Genomic DNA, 19,512 nt, shown 5'->3' with positions numbered 1-19,512 from the left:
CTAATTTATCTAAGTAAATTTAATAGCTTGTTTAATTCTGGGAGCCACGAGTATTGTCACATATCATCTCTTAAGGTCTGCCAGGATATTACCTATGTCCTCTAGTTATCAAGTGGCTGTGCTCTCATTTGAACACTCTTCTTCTCAGCACCTTACTTTTTTTTTTCTGGTTCCCTGTTTCTCTTCCTTCATATTTAGCTGGAGATACATTATTTCAGGACTGATCCTTTTTTCTTTCTTTTTATCCATGCCAACCCTTGTATTCATCTTCTTTCTCATGTTTTCTCTCATTCTGGACACCTCATTTTACTAGCAGACTCAGCCATGGTTTCCTCTGTTGCACATTCTCTTGTCACTCTTCCTGCTTCTTCAACCACATTCTTCCCTCTCTAATCTAGCAGTGTTGACACTCTGACTTCATGGTTTTGTCCAGTCACATACAAGATACTCCAGACTCTCTTTGTGTGTAGCTTTTCTTTTTTCTTATTCAGTTTGTTCTTCCTCTTTCTTGTGTATTCATGACAAGAGTGTACATTTTAGAGCTGGTCTCTGTATTATGTTTTCTTCCATTCTTTTACTTCTGTTCCCTGTTTTACTGAATTTTTTGTTGGCTCTTCATACGTAGCTTATCTCTTTTCACCAACACTAGTTACCAGGCAGCTCTTCTTAATACTTTTGGGTTTTTTGTTATCTTCATGTATTTTCCTCTCCTGTCTATTCTACACGTTTTTGCTCTGTGTTCCACAGTTATCTTCCAGTTCTTCCTGATATGAACATAAATTCCTTTCTCCATGGTCCTTACCCTTTTTCTTTTTGACACTTTAGTCTCTTACTTCTTGTACCATCTTTCACTTAGGCTATGCTTCTTACTATTTGTCTGTTGCCATAGAAGTTATGATATGTAAGCCATTATCACTTCCTGTATTTTTTCCTTCCATTTCTCAATATTATTCTTTTTTCTGTTCTCAGTTGTTTTCTTTGTTGAATCCATGTGGTCCCTTGTTCTTTGGTTGACTCTGCTCCTTTTCATAGTTTGTGTTATCTTTTTATTCTTTGAAACTGCTCATCTCCCTAAGAGATTTTTTATATTACTCTCAAGGAATAACTACAGCACCTCATCCATTTAGCCAATTCCTCATTAGATGTCATTTCACTTTGACTCTTTCGAGTCTACTCTCATAAAACCTGACATCTTACTTTCTCACTAGCTCTTCATTTTTATCATCTGTTAAAAATATTCATGCCAACTGCAAATGGGGTATGCCACTTACTTTTGTTGCACATTTTCTTCAGCTTTAGACTGTCTTCTAGTTATTGACTTCCTCTGTTGTCATTCTACATACTTCTTTCCAGCTGTGAATAGATACATTCTTTTTTTATACATACCTTTAACCTTATATTGGCCTATTTCTATATCTCTGGATCTCATTCAGTGGAGAGTGATGCCTCTTCTGGTATACTTAACTTTAAATCTGCACTGTACATTCTTTAAAAGTCAGTAATGCTCACTGATGAGATGGAGTGTTCTGCAATATGTTAAAGGATTCCTCATGAAATGTTCTTTATAAATAAGGTCCTTCCAGACTGTATCAACTCATAGACTGTTAGTGTCAGGATTGCTGCCTATCCCTCCAGTCCTGGTTGGATGAATTTGGACCAGCTTGCTTTTCAGAATATGGTTTTCATTGTTATCCATTGTACAGTTTTATGATGTTGCATTATTCTGGACTCTTCATTGCATTGTCCTTTCCCTTTCCTTGTGGAGTACAAAAGTCCTTGCCACTTACCTGTTTCTAACTGCTGAGGTGGTGGACCACAGAGACTTCTTCCTCAGTGAAAACAGGTCAGTGATGTTTGTTGGTAATGTAGTGAATACTCTTCTCCTAGTGAAAACAAATATGCTGTACTGACTCTTTTTTTTTCTCATCCTACTAACACCTGGAAGTTGTTTTGTAGGTGGCCTGTTGGATTGGTGTAGGACCAGCCAACATAAATCCTCACACATATTTGGTAGAGATCCTCCTTCTACTATGGACCAGATTAAACATTCTTGATTCTGCATGGTTTTGCACTTAAGTTGAACCACAACATTTGCATTCTCCATTCCTACCATTGTTTGATCTTCAGTTTCCAGGTGGTGGTATGCTATTGTTTGTGTACAGAGTTTGCACATGTGTCCTATCTGGGTTATTAGATTGGAATTTTCTTTTTCTTTCTGTTTCTTGGTCTTCAGGTGAAAACAGTTTGGCCTTTCTCCTACTGTGGATCTGAGGATGCACACCTTATGCTGCCTGGTTTTGGAATGACGTTAATCCACTAAAGGAATTCTAAACTGTCTGGCACATAAATTTACTAATTTGACATGCATCTTTTCCACCTCGAAGAGTATATCATGGTACAGATGTAGTTCTGTCCCCCACGAGTATGACCCTGTACCATAGGGTTCCACACTTCATGGGTCCTGTTTGGATACTTTCCAAAGAGATCTCACCTAGGTAAATTTTGCACCAGTTCCTCCACTGTTTCAATGAGGGATTCTAACTATTATGGTAAAAGAGGTAAGGTATCATTTCATATCAGAAATTAACATTTCCCAACACTGAAAATATATTTCTTATAGATACCTGTTCTCACCCATCCTCCTTACTTCTATTGCATTTTTTTGGCCTAATATAGAAATAATGATTGTGCTTTAGAGTATAGAGTGAGTCAGTTGTGTTGGAAAGATGTGTTACACTTCTATTACTGAAGGGTTGTCACATGTTTATTTGCTTGTTACACCACACCTTACATATAAACATGTAATATTAGGTGAGAGCCTCAAGACTGGTGTCAAGCAAAAATTGCACATAGAGAGTTGCACAAACAAGGGAAAGCTTTTAGGTGAGTAGAAGTAAGTATCTATCAGAAATAAATTTTCATGTTGGAAAATGTTAACATCCAGTCTTATCAGAACCTTGGATTACATACCTTTTTTTCATACCTATCTGTGACATTTAGAGAAAGTTTAGACATGGTGAATACAGAATTGTTATAAAAAAACATCATATCTATGAATAATATACAACCATTGCAAAATGAATCCTCAAAGAGGTCCACTTTTTTTAAAAAATATATATAATGAAAAAATTGCCCATCTACTTATTTTATAAGTAATAACAACAAATAAAACTTTTCTGTACTTGCAATAACAAATTCTCTTCAGGAAAAAAATATGTAGTTGTACCAATGTAATATTCATGGTGCATTGATAACCTTAGAAATGTTAAAGTAACCACAATATTAAAAGGTTTGGAAGAAATTGTCATGTGGTAAAGTGCAAGTGTCACTGAAGGGAAGTAACTCAGAATGATAAGAAAGTACAAGCATTATCTAATGGCAGTAATTCATAACAGTAGCTAGCCAAAGTAAAAGCAGATTGGCCTGTTTTCAAAACCAACTTTCTATTGTTTAGAGTATGTAAATCTAAATATACTTATATGTGAAGAATTTTTAAAATTCATAACAAACATTTCCTGTTCACCTATCTGAACTGAAAAAAAAAGAAAAAGATATATTTAATAAGTATTCTTGAATATACTATACCAGTATCTCACATAGAGACTTATACTGGCAGACAAAGAACAGATTTAGCACATCAGTTATTTCTTACTAGCTGTTAAAACTAAACCAAAGTTTTGAAATAAAATATAATGTTAGTAAGGACTAAAAGGGGTCACTTTGACCCTTTGTAGCTGCTACATTCATTTCATCAAATGTTCATCTGCCTTTATCCAGCTTTGATATCAAATTCCAAGTATTTATCAACCCTTGTCTTAAGCTATTCCCAACCCTCTTTCATTTACCATGCTTGAAGGCAATCTATCTATTCAAAAGGCTAATCATCCTATTTACAAAAAAAATATATATATATATATATATATTTGCAACTGTCTCTTACTGTGCCAAGTTGTATTAAATCTGTGATCCTGGTACTAACACTTAACATTAAACACTAAAAAGTTGCATCTTTTTATTCACTTTATAATTTTGAACATTTCAATCAGATTTCCTCTAACCTTTCTTTTCTTAAGAGAAGTTAATTGTATGGACCTTATCGTGTCTTTGTATGCCAGCTATTCCATCTTATTAGCTTTCTTTTGAACCATTTTAATGTCTTTCTTAAAGTAAAGACCTAAAAACTGTACACAGTACTCTAAGTAAAGCCAGACAAGACTCCCAACTTTTTAATGTTGCTCAGGGGTCTTCTTAGGTTTGGGAGGGATGATGTTTTCTTGACTATTTTACTATTCCAATAACATACAGAGAAGTAAAACTTATTCAAAGTTGAACTTTCATTAAAAAGCACTGCCATGTTTCAGCCCCATACAGTAATGGCATATTCTCTATATTTTAATATTTGCATATAACTACCACTGTGATTGATCAGTCAGAAGCTACTTAATTCCTTGTGTGTATTCCATGTTTAAAATCTCCACTGAGAATTTGCACACCAGTTTGATATAAAAGTAGAATAAATTAACCATTTTGCAGTGGAGTTGGTATAATATACACAACTTCATCTGTACATTTTCACATGTTAAGTATTTGTACTAGAACATTTGATACAGCATGTGTATCTTCACAAAATTTGGTAGACTTTTAGTAAAGCTTGCAAGTACCTTGTGTAGAAAAATCAGGTTTTGTAATGATATATTTTTACTAAAGATTTGTTTGGGAAAATGGCATTTGTTTCGTTACTAGTCTGAGTACAAAGTGATTTTATGGTATGAATAAAAAAACAAACTATCTTTGCCCCAAAGATATCAAAAACCATTTGTGTAATCTCTAACACCTCCTAAGTATATTTCAAACATTTGTTTTCAGTATAACTCTTATACTTTATTTTTTATACTCTTAACTATGTGTGGTCTGTCACTTAACCAATCTCATAAGAATCATGAAAGAAATTAGGGAATAAATATAAATTATGCTTTTTCCATGCTAGAATGATTACATATTATAACATGAAAATACAAATGTTTAGTCTAAATAGCTTAACTCTCAATGCACTACATATGAACATATCTATTTATTATTTGTTATCATATTGACCTTCCAGTCATGACAACCTAATATTATGTAGCATGCGTTGACGTGGTGTACATGCACTTGGTTTATGTATCCACTAGTATGAAACTACCTTTAGTGTTCCCTGTCTTGGCTGTGTTTTAGTGGAATAATATTTTGTAATATGCAGTCACATTACTTAGTATACATTATATATATGTATATATATTGTTACCATTTTGAAATAAATTATTAACTTTATTTTTCTTAAAATATAGAACAATAAATCAAGAAGTAAAACAAACAGTTATGCAACCTTTGTACTTGATTGATGCTGGACACAGATTGCTAAGGCTTTTGAAATTTCACATGGGGAGGATAGGATATCAAAAAAAAATTTTTTAGGTTTTATAGGTGGACAGTTGAATAGGGGAAAAAAATCATAAATTATTTCACTGACACAAATAAAATTTTGCTATAATTTATTTAGCTTAGTAACTAAGATTTATTTATGAAACTTCAAGCAGACTAAAAACAACACTTACCTCGTTGAAATCTTGGATTGAAAGAACCTTGTAGCATTTTCAAAGATTAAAATGGATAAGAAAGCCACTCTGGGGACATTCTAAGTTGTTGATTGGTTATTCACTTGCCATATACTGAAGTAAGTGAATGTCTAAGGGGCTGTAAAATGGAAAGAGTTGAATGTGGCCATATGCATAAGCCTTTGAACCTTAACCTATTGTAAAAGGGTTAAAGGGTTAAAACATTGGCAATGTTTATTGAGCAGCATGATGAAACAGGCTAGAGAAGTTGATAGTGAGATTAAAAACATTTGGATGGGCTTAGCTAGTGAAAAAAACTAGAAATTACCTTTTTTTTAGTAAAATACAAGCAGTGAAGCCAAAACTTTGAGAATTCATTAAAAAGGTTGGTTTACTGGAAATATTTTCAAACATGGTATTTAGCAAAATTTATATATAAAGTACAGTTTTACAATTTTGACATATAGAACTACTAACTAGCACATAAAACCATTAGATGACTAACCAAATTTAATTAATTTAATGTAAGATTTAAGGGCATCATAACTGTGAAATGTATTTGAATACAATAACAAGAGAATGCATTAGAGCTCCTACTTTTTGAAAATTTTTTTCCAATGAGCTACATCTGTGGAGCCTCAGCATCCAGACATAGCATTATAACTCAGCATATTTCTGATATTTTTTTCTTTGTCAATTCTCATCCCAATATGTAAACTAGACAACACTTAAAGCAGTGGTTGCCTTCACTCACAAGATATTGTCTTTGGGTGTATATTCTAATGATATTTATTGAGCAAACCATAATGCTAAACAGCTGAAATAAGTAAAAACAGGAATAAAAGAAACTATACAGATATGATAAACCAACTATTTATGCTGACCAAAGGCTTATATGGATACTGGTAATCTACCAGTCAGTTCTAGTAGCAAAGTAAATTTTTTTACACATTTGAAACTTTGAAAATACCTAAGAAATCAGTACATGATTCAGTATAAATGTCAGCAGTGTTGTATAAAACATGAATTACGTGCTTTAGAGAAAATATTTGATTTTTTTTTCTTCATTGAGCTAAGTCTCTAGTGTTGGCAAGATAGAAATATGGTAACAGTTTTTAAAGCATAGTAATAATAAATGTATATGCAGTACTTCTGATTATTCCATTAAAAAAGTCAATTTTAGTGTTTTTATACTTTTTATCATTTATGAATAACAACAAAAGTAGTTGTAGTGTGATAAAATCTGAAATATAAATAAAACGTTACAATTATTATCAGGAAGAATGACTACATGTTTGATGTTTTAACTAAACTAACTTTATGAGCAAGTTAGGATGTTTGAAGTAGAGTTAGGGAAAAAACACCTTGGCATTGAGTACTGTCAATCAATTCCCTTCCCTTTAGTCAACAATTATTCAATACAATAAATGTTGGTCACAAGTGTTTCCAGCTGGTTACTTACCTCTATTAAATGTCAAAATTAGCTAGTGTCAGATAGTCTTAGTGGCTTTGAAAGTGCAAAAGTAAGGCAAGTTAATTTGATGGCAGTGAGAATCAAATACGAGAACTTTGAATCATGAATGTCTTACTTTTCTCAACTGAATCACCAATGATGAATAAATATACTGAAGTAAAAAATAAAACAGTTTATAAGGATAAAATATGGCAGAGCATAGATACCCATTATACAACTTTCTTTTAACAACCACCAACCATAATATCATTTTGATTACTTGAAATAATCAAAATCAGTAGGACTAGGAAACTGTAATTTTGATGAGTCGATTATTTATGGGACAGTAAATTCAATCTTAATTTTGATTAGTTAATTAATTGGAAACATTAGTTTTGATTAATTGGTTATTTTGTGTGACACTTGTCAATGCATTCCCTACTCATAGATAATTAAATGTATTTAATGTAATTTTAATGCTGATGTCTTTATACTGACTAAAGGGTACATGATATTAAAATGGGTTTCGAATGCTCAACAAGTTGGTATCAGGTTTTTCTTGAAAATTTAAATCTTAAGTTTTAAATATGAGATAGTTGTATAGTGTATACGAGGTCTGTTCAAAAAATTCGCGGACTGTTTGAATTGTGTGGCTCCAGTTGGTTCCAGAGGAATCCGCTTGGTGTCACTAGGTTCGCACAGATCAGCTGATTACTGCGCCATTTCCCGATTGCAGATATCTTCATTTGTGTATTAGCTACGCGGTTTTAAGTGAAGTGTGATTTTTTTCGTTTGGCGGATTTCAGAATGAATTACCTGATGGAGCAACGACTTGCTGTGAAATTTTGTGTTAAACTTGGAAAATCTGTCACTGAAACTTTTGCTATGCTTAACACGGCTTACGGTGATGTTGCTATGAAGCGTACAGCATGTTTCAAGTGGCATGAACGTTTTAAGGATGGTCGACAGTCCATTGAAGATGATGAGCATCCTGGACGTCCTTCCACGTCAACTGACGACCCACACGTCGACAAAATCAACACCCTGGTGCGGCCAAATTGACGTCTGACTGTCAGGGAGCTTGCTGAAGAGAGTGGGATATCAGTTGGATCTTGTTACGAGATTTTGACCGAAAAATTGAGGATGCACCGCATTGCTGGGAAATTTGTCCCTCAGAACTCGTGAGTTTTTGGCCAAACACTCGATCACTGTTCTTCCTCACCCACCCACCCCTCCTACTAACCTGACCTTGCTCCTTGCGATTTTTTCTTGTTCCCCAAACTCAAAAGACCCTTGAAAGGAAGAAGATTTGAGACGATTCCCGAGATTAAGGCAAATGCGACGAAGGAGTTGGAGGACATTACAAAAGAAGCGTACCAGGACTGTTTCAACAAGTGGAAACACCGTTGGGATAAGTGTGTGCATTGGGGAGGAGAGTACTTTGAAGGGGTCCCAGACCTGTAACTTCTAAATAAGGTACATTTTGTTTTATGACGTCAGTCCGCGTATTTTTTGAACTGCCCTCGTAGACTTCAAGATATAGTTGTATCAGAAGCTGTGCTTCTGTGAAGTATTTGTATCTGTGTTTCCTATTGCCCTTTTTCAGTCATTTTTTATAAGGTGATTGTATGTTTGTTTGACTATTGTTAGAGATTTGACTGTCATTTTTAATATAGGTCTACAACAAGTTATGACAGTGTATAAGTGTTTGATCTTGTAGAAATGTTAAAGGAGCAAATAATGTGAATTGTTCTTATTTTATGAGACAGAATATTGAAATATATTCACTAGGTAATGTAAAAGAACCTAATAACATAAGAGCATTACAACAATATTAATTAAATCACCAACTCTAGTTTGAGGACAAAGTTGTTGTTGTTTATGATCTTAAGCAGCTTGAATTTGGTTTTGTTATGATGAAGATGGATAAACCTGGAGCATCTCTGTGAAGAAAAAGTATACATACATGTATAGTCATACTATGTTCTACAGTTTTGAAACTTGGAAGTACTAAAAAGCACAAAGAACATTCAAAAGACTGAAAGCACTAGTTAATTTACTGCTAAGATTAAAGGTATCATATCTGTTAAATATATTTAAAGGATAGAAGAAGATATTGAAGTTACTTTCAGTTCTTTTATAAATATACACATTTCACAAGACTTCTATTTTCAATTTTAGAAACAAATACAGAGTCTCATTGTCGACACTACCAATTTCAATGCCATAATTCAAGTGAATGCATTGCTATTTATAATGTGTGTGATGGAATACCTCAGTGTCTGGATGGTAGTGATGAAGGAAAGGATTTACAGTGCCCTTATCCAGGTAAGATTTCTATGTACTTGTGGTGTTCATAAAGCTGAAAATTGTTTTATTTTTTAGGAATATTTTCATCTTATTTCATGTCTCACCTTGTCACTCAAAGCTATCTTGATCCTAGACTGTCCCCTTTAAGTATTGCTAAAATTTTTCACAAACAGAGCACCATTCTTTCATAATTTTGGAACATGTACTGTCCTCCACCAATTAATGTGCACCATCTATACTAACATAGCTAATTCCCTTTATTATTTAATTAAGTAATCCTTACTTTCTTAATTGGCATTCTACTGTATGGACTTTTGTTTTAACTCGCTCTCAATGAAACTACAAGAATTTGTGCTTACTTGTAAATTTATATCAGTTGCATCATCTTCTCTTTGATTTCCATTGTTTCTGTCCATTTGTGTTAGAAATATTTCTATTTTCAAAATTCTAATTTATTGATATGAACTTGAGATTTAACATAGCAGATTATTAAATTCCCACAACAGTTGACAATGGCTCTGACATGAGTCCTCAAGGTTACATTATCTGCTGAGGAAGTACAGGCTATATTTCAAAGGAAGTTTATGTCTTAGTTTAGGTGATGATTTCTCACTTTCACATTATGGTTTTTAGGAGGAAAGATATAACTACTGAGTGGAAACGTATTTCTACTGCACCTTCTGCATCTTACCAACTTCTAACTAATCTTGTAGGTTAGGTATTGCTGTTGTTTTTTCAAGGAGGTATGTGGTAAGTTTTTCAGAGTATATTTCTTACTCTCAGTAGGTATACCAACATTTAGTGAGTTTGTGTGGATTGACCTAATGTCCTTATGTGATAATTTAAGTCTTTCATGTCTTCTTTGGTCAGTATTTGGTAAGTTAGATTTTGGTGAATCTTTTGCCAACTATGTTACTTTAGTTTAATTGTTATTTTGTTTTTGTTTAATCTTTGACATAATAGTTACTGTTTGAGTAATTGTAACTCCAGCTAAGTTTGTGGGTGTGTTGGTTCATTTTTTATTCTTCCTTTCACTGTTTATGTTAGTTTGTATGATCCTTTTTCTTTACTACTAGTCTTAACTAATTGGTGATTAGATTTTATCCTTATGTTCTTTAGGGTAGGTTTTACTTTTGTGTCTTCTGTCTTATCAGTTCTTTGAGTAAACTCTAAAGCTTGATATTTACTTCCTTTTTATCTTCTAAATTCCTTTAGTGGTTTTGTACTTTTAGGTATTGGTTATTGTTTTAAGCTATCTCGCTTCTCCCTGGAGTTCTATCTCTCGCTTCAAGGTCTTTTCCTCCAGGATTCTTGGTAACCAAATTGTCATGAATGATACCTGTCTTCATATTCCAACTGCTCCAGTATCACATTGTTTTCTTTGGTTCATTCATGAGGGTCATGTTTTTCAGTTATGGGCATTGCTTTCATTTCTTTTTTGGCTCAGTGTGTTTTGTCAAGTGGTGCACTCTTTTGCCTGTCGTTTTCACTTAGTGGCTCCTGCTCACCTATTCCCATGCCCTATTGGTCAGTCACACCAGTTTATTTCTTTGGTAATATCTTATTCCATTGGGGTTTTTTCTTCAATTTCTCTCTTTGTCTGGCTCAGCCTTCTCCATTTTGGATTAGGGATGTGGAACAGGCAGTCTCAATGGCCCTACTCTCTTCTTTTCTGACTGCCTGATGGCTCTCTTCCTTTGAGGTGTGGGCTTCCTTGTTTTCAGACTCTGGATCTTCTTCACTTGTCCCACAACCACTACATAGCATTCATGGCATATCACATTCCCAGAGTTATGAATCTGATGGTTGATTGCTTATCTTGACCTAACTGGATTTTCCCCATGGAGTAGTCTATTTTTCATGGGTGTTTCTTTGAGTGTTTTCTCAACTAGAACACCACATATAGATGTGTTTGCCACTCACTGGAATGCAAAGATCTGGGAGTAGATATTTTCAGTCAGAATTGGAGAGGTCTTTGCTCATATGCTTATCCTTCAATTAGTTTCCTCTCCAGAGTTTTTCCTTTATCCAGACCACTCCTTGTCATATCCTGGTCGCTGCTCCATACTGGCCTGCTTAGATGTGGTTTCTTCTGCTCTTGCCGTTACTGGAACATCATCCCCTACCCATCCCTCTGTCCCAGTCTCTCATCTAACAACCACGATCTCACATAGTTCATTCTGATATCGCTAAATTCCATGTTCATTTGTTGCTTCTGTGTGGTCCTTACCTCAGCTCATGGACTAACCCCTCTTATAGTGAGTTGGCTTTCCCTTCCTATTCCATTTGACCTTTCTCTTTGGTCCATTTGTCATGGCTTCCATCTCTCCTGTTCTTTGGTACCTCATCCTTCCCATTTCTTCACCTGCTTGGTTGTTTAGGACTTATTTGTGTCAACTGTTTCTAGTTATGAGGCTGCCCTGTCAAATACCTTCCAGTTCTATCATTTCTGTAAAACTTTCTTCTCCTCTGTTATTTCCCTCCTTTTCTGTTCCTTTCATATTTCTGCACATTTCTTCACACTCAATTTGTCATTTAACTTTGTCTTTAGCTGCTTGCATTTACTGGCCTTTGGAAAAGATTATTCAAGGTGGGAACTGGTCAACTCCAAATACATTTATCTCACATTCTTGCTGTGTCTTCCTCAGGCAGGTGTCTCCTTCCTCTGTGGCAGTTCTGCACATGTCTGTTCACCTTTGACTATGGTAAGATGACCTGTTTTTTTTTCTATATATTTTAGTTGACACATATATTTCAAGATTCTGCCTAGTGGTGAGTGTATGCTTCACATTATATTTACAGTAGATGCTAGATAATAATTCTCTAAGACTTACTGTTGAGATGGAGTGTTTTTGTAAAACCACCAGCAGCTTGTCTGGTGATATGTATATCTATAATTTTCTTACTAAAAGTTACTAGTTTCATTTATAAAAGACTGTCACTCATGACCTTCATGAATAAAGCAAATAGGGATTTCTGCTTGTCCCTATTGATACATGATTTCTATAATTGATGTCTGTATGCTTTTCAAAATATGGAATTATAGACACCTATTCCACTGTCTTCAGTGTGCCATTCTTCTGGACTCCCCAATGTGTATCCTTCTCTTCTCTTCTCGTGGAGCCCGGGAGTTCTTATCACTTCTTTTTCCCAATTGCTGGAGTGGTGGACTGTGGAAATTTTCTCCTTAGTGAGTTTCAGAAACCAGAATAAAGATCTTTAGCCCATGTGTACCTAGTTAGTGAGAAGAGAGCTATAAGTGTTGTAATCATTACAATCCCAAACAGTTAATAATGCAATAATATTCAGTATCCAAGGGTGTTTTTGCCATGGTAAACAGCACTTGCCGATCAAAATTATTTATGCAAGGTACTTCCATTAGAAGTTTTTCTGACCAGATAGACTATGCTTAGCATAATCCAGTGTAATCCGAGGGGATTTCCTGCTTGTTTTTTTGCCCAGTTAGACTGCACGTGGCCTAATCCTTTGTATTCATGGCACTTCCTTCTGAGTGTTGCCTGTGTGGACTGCACTAGTTGAATTCTATATGTTATGCAAGGTGTTTCCACCATATGTTTTGCACAAATGGACTTCAGTTGACATACTGTGATGTAACTCAAGACACAACTTTTGGTACATACTTATACAGGCTCATTGTCATGTCCACACTAGACTTTTTGTGTTTGTCAGTGCTGTGCTGTTTTAAGTTATAATTATACAACACACTTCCAATGACTCAATGCTGTAGGTATCTTTCCTGAATGCATTGATGCCTGCTAATTCATGATTGCTCCACAGGTGCACTTTCTTTTCATATTCTTGTGCACCTGTTATTTCAATATGGTCACTTTCTTCTTAATTGGATATTGATGTGTTTTAGGTGAGAGAAGGTAAGACCATTGGGTAAGTTAACATTTTCTTACACTGAAAATGTATACCTGATAGGTACTTACATTTCATACATACTTCCCCCTTTTCTTCTCTTCTGATATACTGGTGTTTTTGGTTTGTGCCTGCCAATTCTTGAAAATGAAGATTGTTCTAGAATAGTGGAGGGAGCTAGCTATGCTGGTATAGATGGCACAGTATGATTGGTGGAGGACAGTATCATGATCAGCACATGTTCTGAAATGGTAAGAAAATAATGGGGTATTAAAGACTGGTGTGGTGTTAGAGACAAATCTTAGCAGTGCTTAGGGAGAGCAGTCCAAGTTCAAAATAGCTTTGGGTGAGTGGAGGTAAATATCTATTAGAAATACAATTTCAGTGTAAGAAGATGGTAACTTTTAACTGGAAAGTTTTTTCCACTTTAACAAATCATGCCTTATACTTGATAATCAGTACTATATAGAGAAAGTTTTCTTTCATTTGTAAAATAAATTTTGAATTGTCATATTTCAATTTCAGACTGTCTATTCAGAAATGTATAATGCAAGATAGACCTTACTTAAGCATCTGTTTTACAGTTGCACAACTTTTAGTTAACATAAAAATTGTATACATAAAACATATGGAAAACATTTTAGAGAAAGTGGTGATAAATTACTAATACATTATATAGTATCTATAATTACAGAGCCAGCACACCCTGTGAGTAATCCTTCTGAAAACTTTATTCAAAATGGACAACATCTTTCACCTTTAATAGCAGTCCATCAAGTAAATGGTCAGCAACAAGCAGTGAGGCCAGATCATGTACCTCTTCAACATTCTGAAGTTTCTCAAGTTGTCAAAGTATCTTCAGAAAGGCAACCTAGTGGTAACTGGGGTCAGCAGAATGGAGCTTCAGGCAATTTTCAAAAAGAGTCTCTTCCATACCATGCTGAAAATCAATTATTTCAAAGTAAGTACTAACATCACAAGAACAAAAGACATACCTTATTATTTTGAATTTGTGAGATGTTTATTACCAAGAAATATCCACACATGAATGCAAGATTTTAACTTTTAACTTATCAAGTAAAAGGAAATAATACTAGTTAGGTACAAAAGAAAATACAAAATCTAAAGAATGTTCTTATCACATAAAGAAAGAACAGCAGTAAAGTTGTGTAACCTAACAATCTTATGAACTCTTTGATAGGTTGTTTAGACAGAGTATTCATGATGAAACTTTGTAGAATGAATGGAAACTGCCTGTTGTGGAGACAAGAGTGTAGAGGATGACATTTCAAAAGTCTTCCACCTGAAGACGAAAGGTGGAAGACTTTCGAAACATCGTCCTCTACACTTCTGTCTCCACAACAGGCAGTTACCATCCATTCTAGAAAGTTTCATCAGTTTTATGAACTGTTTAAAAAGAGTGTTAATGGAGGAGAGGGGAAAAAATTAAAATGCTTTATTTTTTAAGTAAACATTATTTATAAAGTTGTTTATCACAAAAGTTGCTTCAAAATAAATTAACTGTGCAAGGAAGTTTTATTCTATTTAAAATAGGGTGATTTGTTTCATGAATAGACTTTCTTTAATTATCAACTCAAACTTATTATTACACATAATGGAAAATACTAAGTGGTTTATTGAATTTTCAGTTTAATACCTGTGATTTTGCATTGCCAAGTTGGGTGGACTTGAAACATTGTTACTTAACCTTAGTGACACATGCTTTTGCTCATGGATGTGGATAGGAAAATGTCCTTTAGTTTTTCCAAGATATACTGCCTTGCTTTCACCATACATGTACTTAATCTAAATGTATTTATAGGTAATATAACAGTGAAGAGAGATGGTAAAACAGTCTTTTGCCTGAAAGAGGTGTTTTAATCTAAAGTATAGTTTGAAAATTATATGAAGTTTGACATGTGGGTAGAAATTACTTATTAACAGCTTAAGTTGTTTATACAGTATGATACTCTGCTGTTCTAAGCAGGGTAATTCATTGAAGCTAGGCATTTATCAACCATGAAAAATGTGTGTGTTTTAAATATTTTGTTCAGAAATATTCTGGTTAAGGTTTCAATCATTTTCTTATGATATGAAATTTACGTCACTGTTTCCAGTATGGCACATTACCTCTTCTCACATAACTATTGTTGTTTAGTGTTTCCCTCTATATGCAAAATTTTTTTTACATGCCACAAGCCTTGAGTTTTCACACACCTTACCATCATATGGTTTAACTTCATTTTATATATAAATTGTTACAAAACAACCGTCCAACAATAAGAGTGCAAGACTCTCCTAACGTATATGACTCCCTCTTTTTTATTCTTTAGAACTATCACTTTTTGTTTAACTTTATTTTATATGCTGTGTTCTTTGATCATGCTTTTTCATTCAACTTAATGCCTTTTTCTTTCCTGTTATTTCCAAAGAGGATTTGTTTGTTGTTGTTTATTTCATTTTTTTGAAAGTTCACATATTTCCTGATAACTTATTTTTCCAAGTTTTTTTTTTAATCAAATGGTTACATTTGATTATTCAATGTTCAACAGTGAATTTCAAAGTACAGTTAACCACTTCAGAGGTAATACTTTCTGGTAACACTCTTACTAAGACTACACGTTGGGTAATTCATCTGTGGACTTATTGGCTCTCATCTGTTGTGAGATTGATTTTTATGTGAGTCATCCTGCTTCTCTTGATGTTGCCTTCATTCCTCCTGCTAAACAAAAATGATTTTCCCTGTGTATGTCGAGTATTTGTTTTGAATAGTTTGTGTGCTAAGTAATTTTCATGTTAAAATTAAAAACACTTTTCATCTCAAAATTCTGAAATTTCATTTGTATAATCTCTTAAAATTTCCTAAATACATTTAAAGTATTTGTTTTCAGTAAAACTATATATTTTATTGATTATTTTTATACCCTAACTTTATACAGTGTTGGTTAATTTGACTGACCTGATAACCACCAAAAAAAATCTAAATCACCCTCTTTTTCTTTATAGAATTACTTCAGATTGTAACATGAAGCTACATTTGTTTATCCTGAGTAGTTCAAATATCATAACAGTATACATCTATTTATAAATAAATTTTATTGTTTTATTGCACTCTGAACTGTATGTAACTAGTGTTTGCACCATTATAAGTTGTAAATCACTTAGAAAACGTGCAGCTTATGTTATCCATGAACTGCTTATGTGTGTGCCACATGAAACTTTTTTATTCTAATCTAACCTTTGGTAACTTAAAAAGATCTCTATTTTTATGATAGTTACTTTTATAATAATAAATAAAAAATAAACATGAAAAACAAGAAGTAAAGTACTTACGCATGTCTTCTTTTTTTTGCTGTTGATGACCTTTACTCGCTCTTTTTTTATACTAATGCATTAAATAATTTTTATTTAATCAAATGATGCACGAAAAAACATAGAATCATAACCTTAAAAAAGTAGACAATTTCCTCTAACTATCACAGATTGTTGGCTCTCTGACTATGGTTGTACTAACTAGTATAACATAAACAACAAAAAAAAAGATTTAATAAAATTATGAATATATACCATCAAAACCCTGGTATGTGCAGTTAAACTATGCCAAGGCAGAGAATGTTAATGTACTCTATGAGGTTAAAATTATGATATATTGTGGTTTAGATCCCCATGCAACCTTTATTCTCACCTGTTTGGATGTGCTCCTCCAATTGTCTACCAACTTCTGTGACACATCTTTATGCTGAACTTCATCTTTTGAGTGAATCAACCAGAATTATCAATATAGCATTTGCAAAATATTCATTTCATGTTTCAGAGGCAGTTGTTCAACCAAGATTGTTTATAGTGTCTCAGAAAAATGTTAATTAATGCTGTGAACAAATTGGTTGTTTTTTGTTTTTTTATACAGAATGGGTGATTAAGAATCTAAGTTATTCCAGTAGTTAAGCCATAAACAAGAGAATATTTTCAAAATAATTTTTTATGAGCAACTGCCCATGGTCTCATCCAGTGGAATATTTGTGAATGAAGAAGATCCATTTAAAACTAATAATAAAAGTTATTAGGAAGATGTAGGTATTTTAACTTATTAACAAATAAGAAAGAGCCCATGACAATAAACTCATCAAGGTAAAAGTAATATTTATACTCACTTAAACCTTTAAGGTTTGTTCAACTTATTTTACATTCTTTTTTATTTTTCTCTAGAAATACTATATGGATATCCTAAGAAAATAGTTGAAAACTTAAAATATTTCTGAACAAAATATTTAAAACTCTCATAATGTTTGTTGTCAGTAAATGCCAAGTTTTATTGATTATCCATACCTAGGACAACAAGATAAGAATGTTAAACTTAACATCATTTTCATATCTTCCAAAAAAAGGATTGTCTTTCTGTCTCTGTCTTTGTTCTTTGATTACATGCATGTGTGGTGAAAGCAAGGCCACATGTACTGGAAAAATGGAAAGACATATTTTCCAATCCACATACATGAGCACATAGGAGCATCGCTCAGATTAAGTAACATCTTTTTCAAGTCCATCAAACTGAGTGATCCAAAACTACAGACATGAAACTAAACAACCAGTAACTGAGTCATAATTCACCGTCATTTGTGCTAGTAATTTCAACTTTGAGCCAAGAAGCAAAGGAGGCCTGTCTATAAAACAATTTTCAATATAACACAATCTTCTTTCTACACTTTATTTATTTTAAAACAACTTTTGCAATATATTTGTTTTTGAATAAACAATCTTATAAATAAAATGCTTATTTAGTAAAATAGATTTTAAATTTTATTTTCTCTGCTCCATTGATAATGTTTTTAGATAGTTGATAATATTGTGGTTAATTTTGTTGTTTTAGTTTCATTCAATTAGAACATTCCTTTTTCATTTATTTTCTGTTTACCTAATTATCTTATACCTGATAATGGCCTTAATAAAGAGTCAACATCATGTGGTCATGTTTATGGGGGGGGGGGGTCTGTATTTCATTGTAATAAACATCTCACAAGTATTATATATATTTAATTTTTTTTTTATATGTGTAGTTCTTTCTTTGCAAAACACACAACTTAAGTATTTTTATATAAAAGTTTTTATTATTAGTTACATGACTGGATTATGCTAAACAAAGATTGCCTTAGAAGATAAACTTCCAAATTTTAATATCAAGCTATACTGACTTGCTTAGTTCTATACTGGCTTTGGAATCGCTTCACATTGGTTCACACCCTGTTTTCGCTGACATTCAAAACCGACTGGCCCATTTCTCATTAACGTCTACTTCTATCCAGTTTATTTGGATACCAGGCCACGTTGGTATTCCCGTGAACGAGCTTGCAGACACGGCAGCTAAATCTATCTACTTTGGCACTGTCACCACTGTGCCTATTCTGAACATGGACTATGGTCCTGTATTCAAGGCTCGCCTCCATGCCAGCTGGCAGTCCACTTGGAGTGAGCTATGCGACAACAAGCTTTTCCAAATTAAACCTTATATTGGGCTTTGGCCGTCTAGCTTCAGTAAGGTTCGGAAGAAGAAAGTCGTACTAACTAGATTACACATTGGTCACAGTTTTTTAACTTATCGTTTTCTTTTATCTGGAACTGTTGCACCAGTGTGTAGTTTGTGTAACACTCAAATCACTGTAAGCCACATTTTACTTTCTTGCCATCGTTACGATTCTCAACGACGGCACTATTTTAAACATGTTTTTTCCCAGGGTTTATCTGTAACATTGGACAGTGTTATTGGTGATGGTGACACTGTCCACCTTGATGAAGTTTTTAGTTTTTTAATGGCCATTAATCTTTTTAATCTCATTTAATGGTTGGATATTTATTCATTACACCTTTTTAATTGTGGTTCCCTTTTTACAGTTTCATTCTCTCTAGTTCAATTTGACATTGCAAAATAGCCAGAACATTATATAACTCGCCACCAGGACTGGAAAGGCCAACTTCAGGTGACTAACGCTGCTGTTTGAACTACCCGTTAGTTGTCTTGGCGAGTTGTTATTACACTTTTGCTGCATGTCCTTTAACACTTTTATTACTTTACCTTTTAGTACTGGCCATAATGACACATAACCCAGAACCAGGACTGGAAAGGCCAACTTCAGGTGACTGACGGTGGTTCTTAAACTTAAATGTTAGTCTTCCTAGCAGGTTATGATCATTACCATTTTGCTGGAGAAAGTCCTTTACAACTTCTTTTACTCTGCTCTCTCTCTTAACATTGTTGAATAGGTGTCAACATTGGTTTTA

General features: G+C 33.7%; 1 protein-coding gene across 5 annotated transcripts in view; it reads left to right on the top strand.

The window, feature by feature from the left end:
* Positions 1-19,512, top strand: part of LOC143225729 (uncharacterized) — a 42,416-nt gene that overhangs the window by 6,039 nt on the left and 16,865 nt on the right. For 2 of the 5 annotated variants that reach the window (XM_076455649.1, XM_076455648.1), the window contains exons 3-4: positions 9,229-9,375; positions 13,934-14,200. In XM_076455649.1, the coding sequence (XP_076311764.1) occupies positions 9,229-9,375; positions 13,934-14,200 (414 nt within the window). Of the gene's footprint in view, positions 1-9,228; positions 9,376-13,918; positions 14,201-19,512 lie in introns of all 5 variants that reach the window. The other 3 variants (XM_076455647.1, XM_076455646.1, XM_076455650.1) reach the window with 2 other exon arrangements.

Source organism: Tachypleus tridentatus, chromosome 9 (genome assembly GCF_004210375.1).
Source record: "Tachypleus tridentatus isolate NWPU-2018 chromosome 9, ASM421037v1, whole genome shotgun sequence".
NCBI lineage: Eukaryota > Metazoa > Arthropoda > Merostomata > Xiphosura > Limulidae > Tachypleus > Tachypleus tridentatus.
This window is presented reverse-complemented; position numbering and strand designations above follow the sequence as displayed.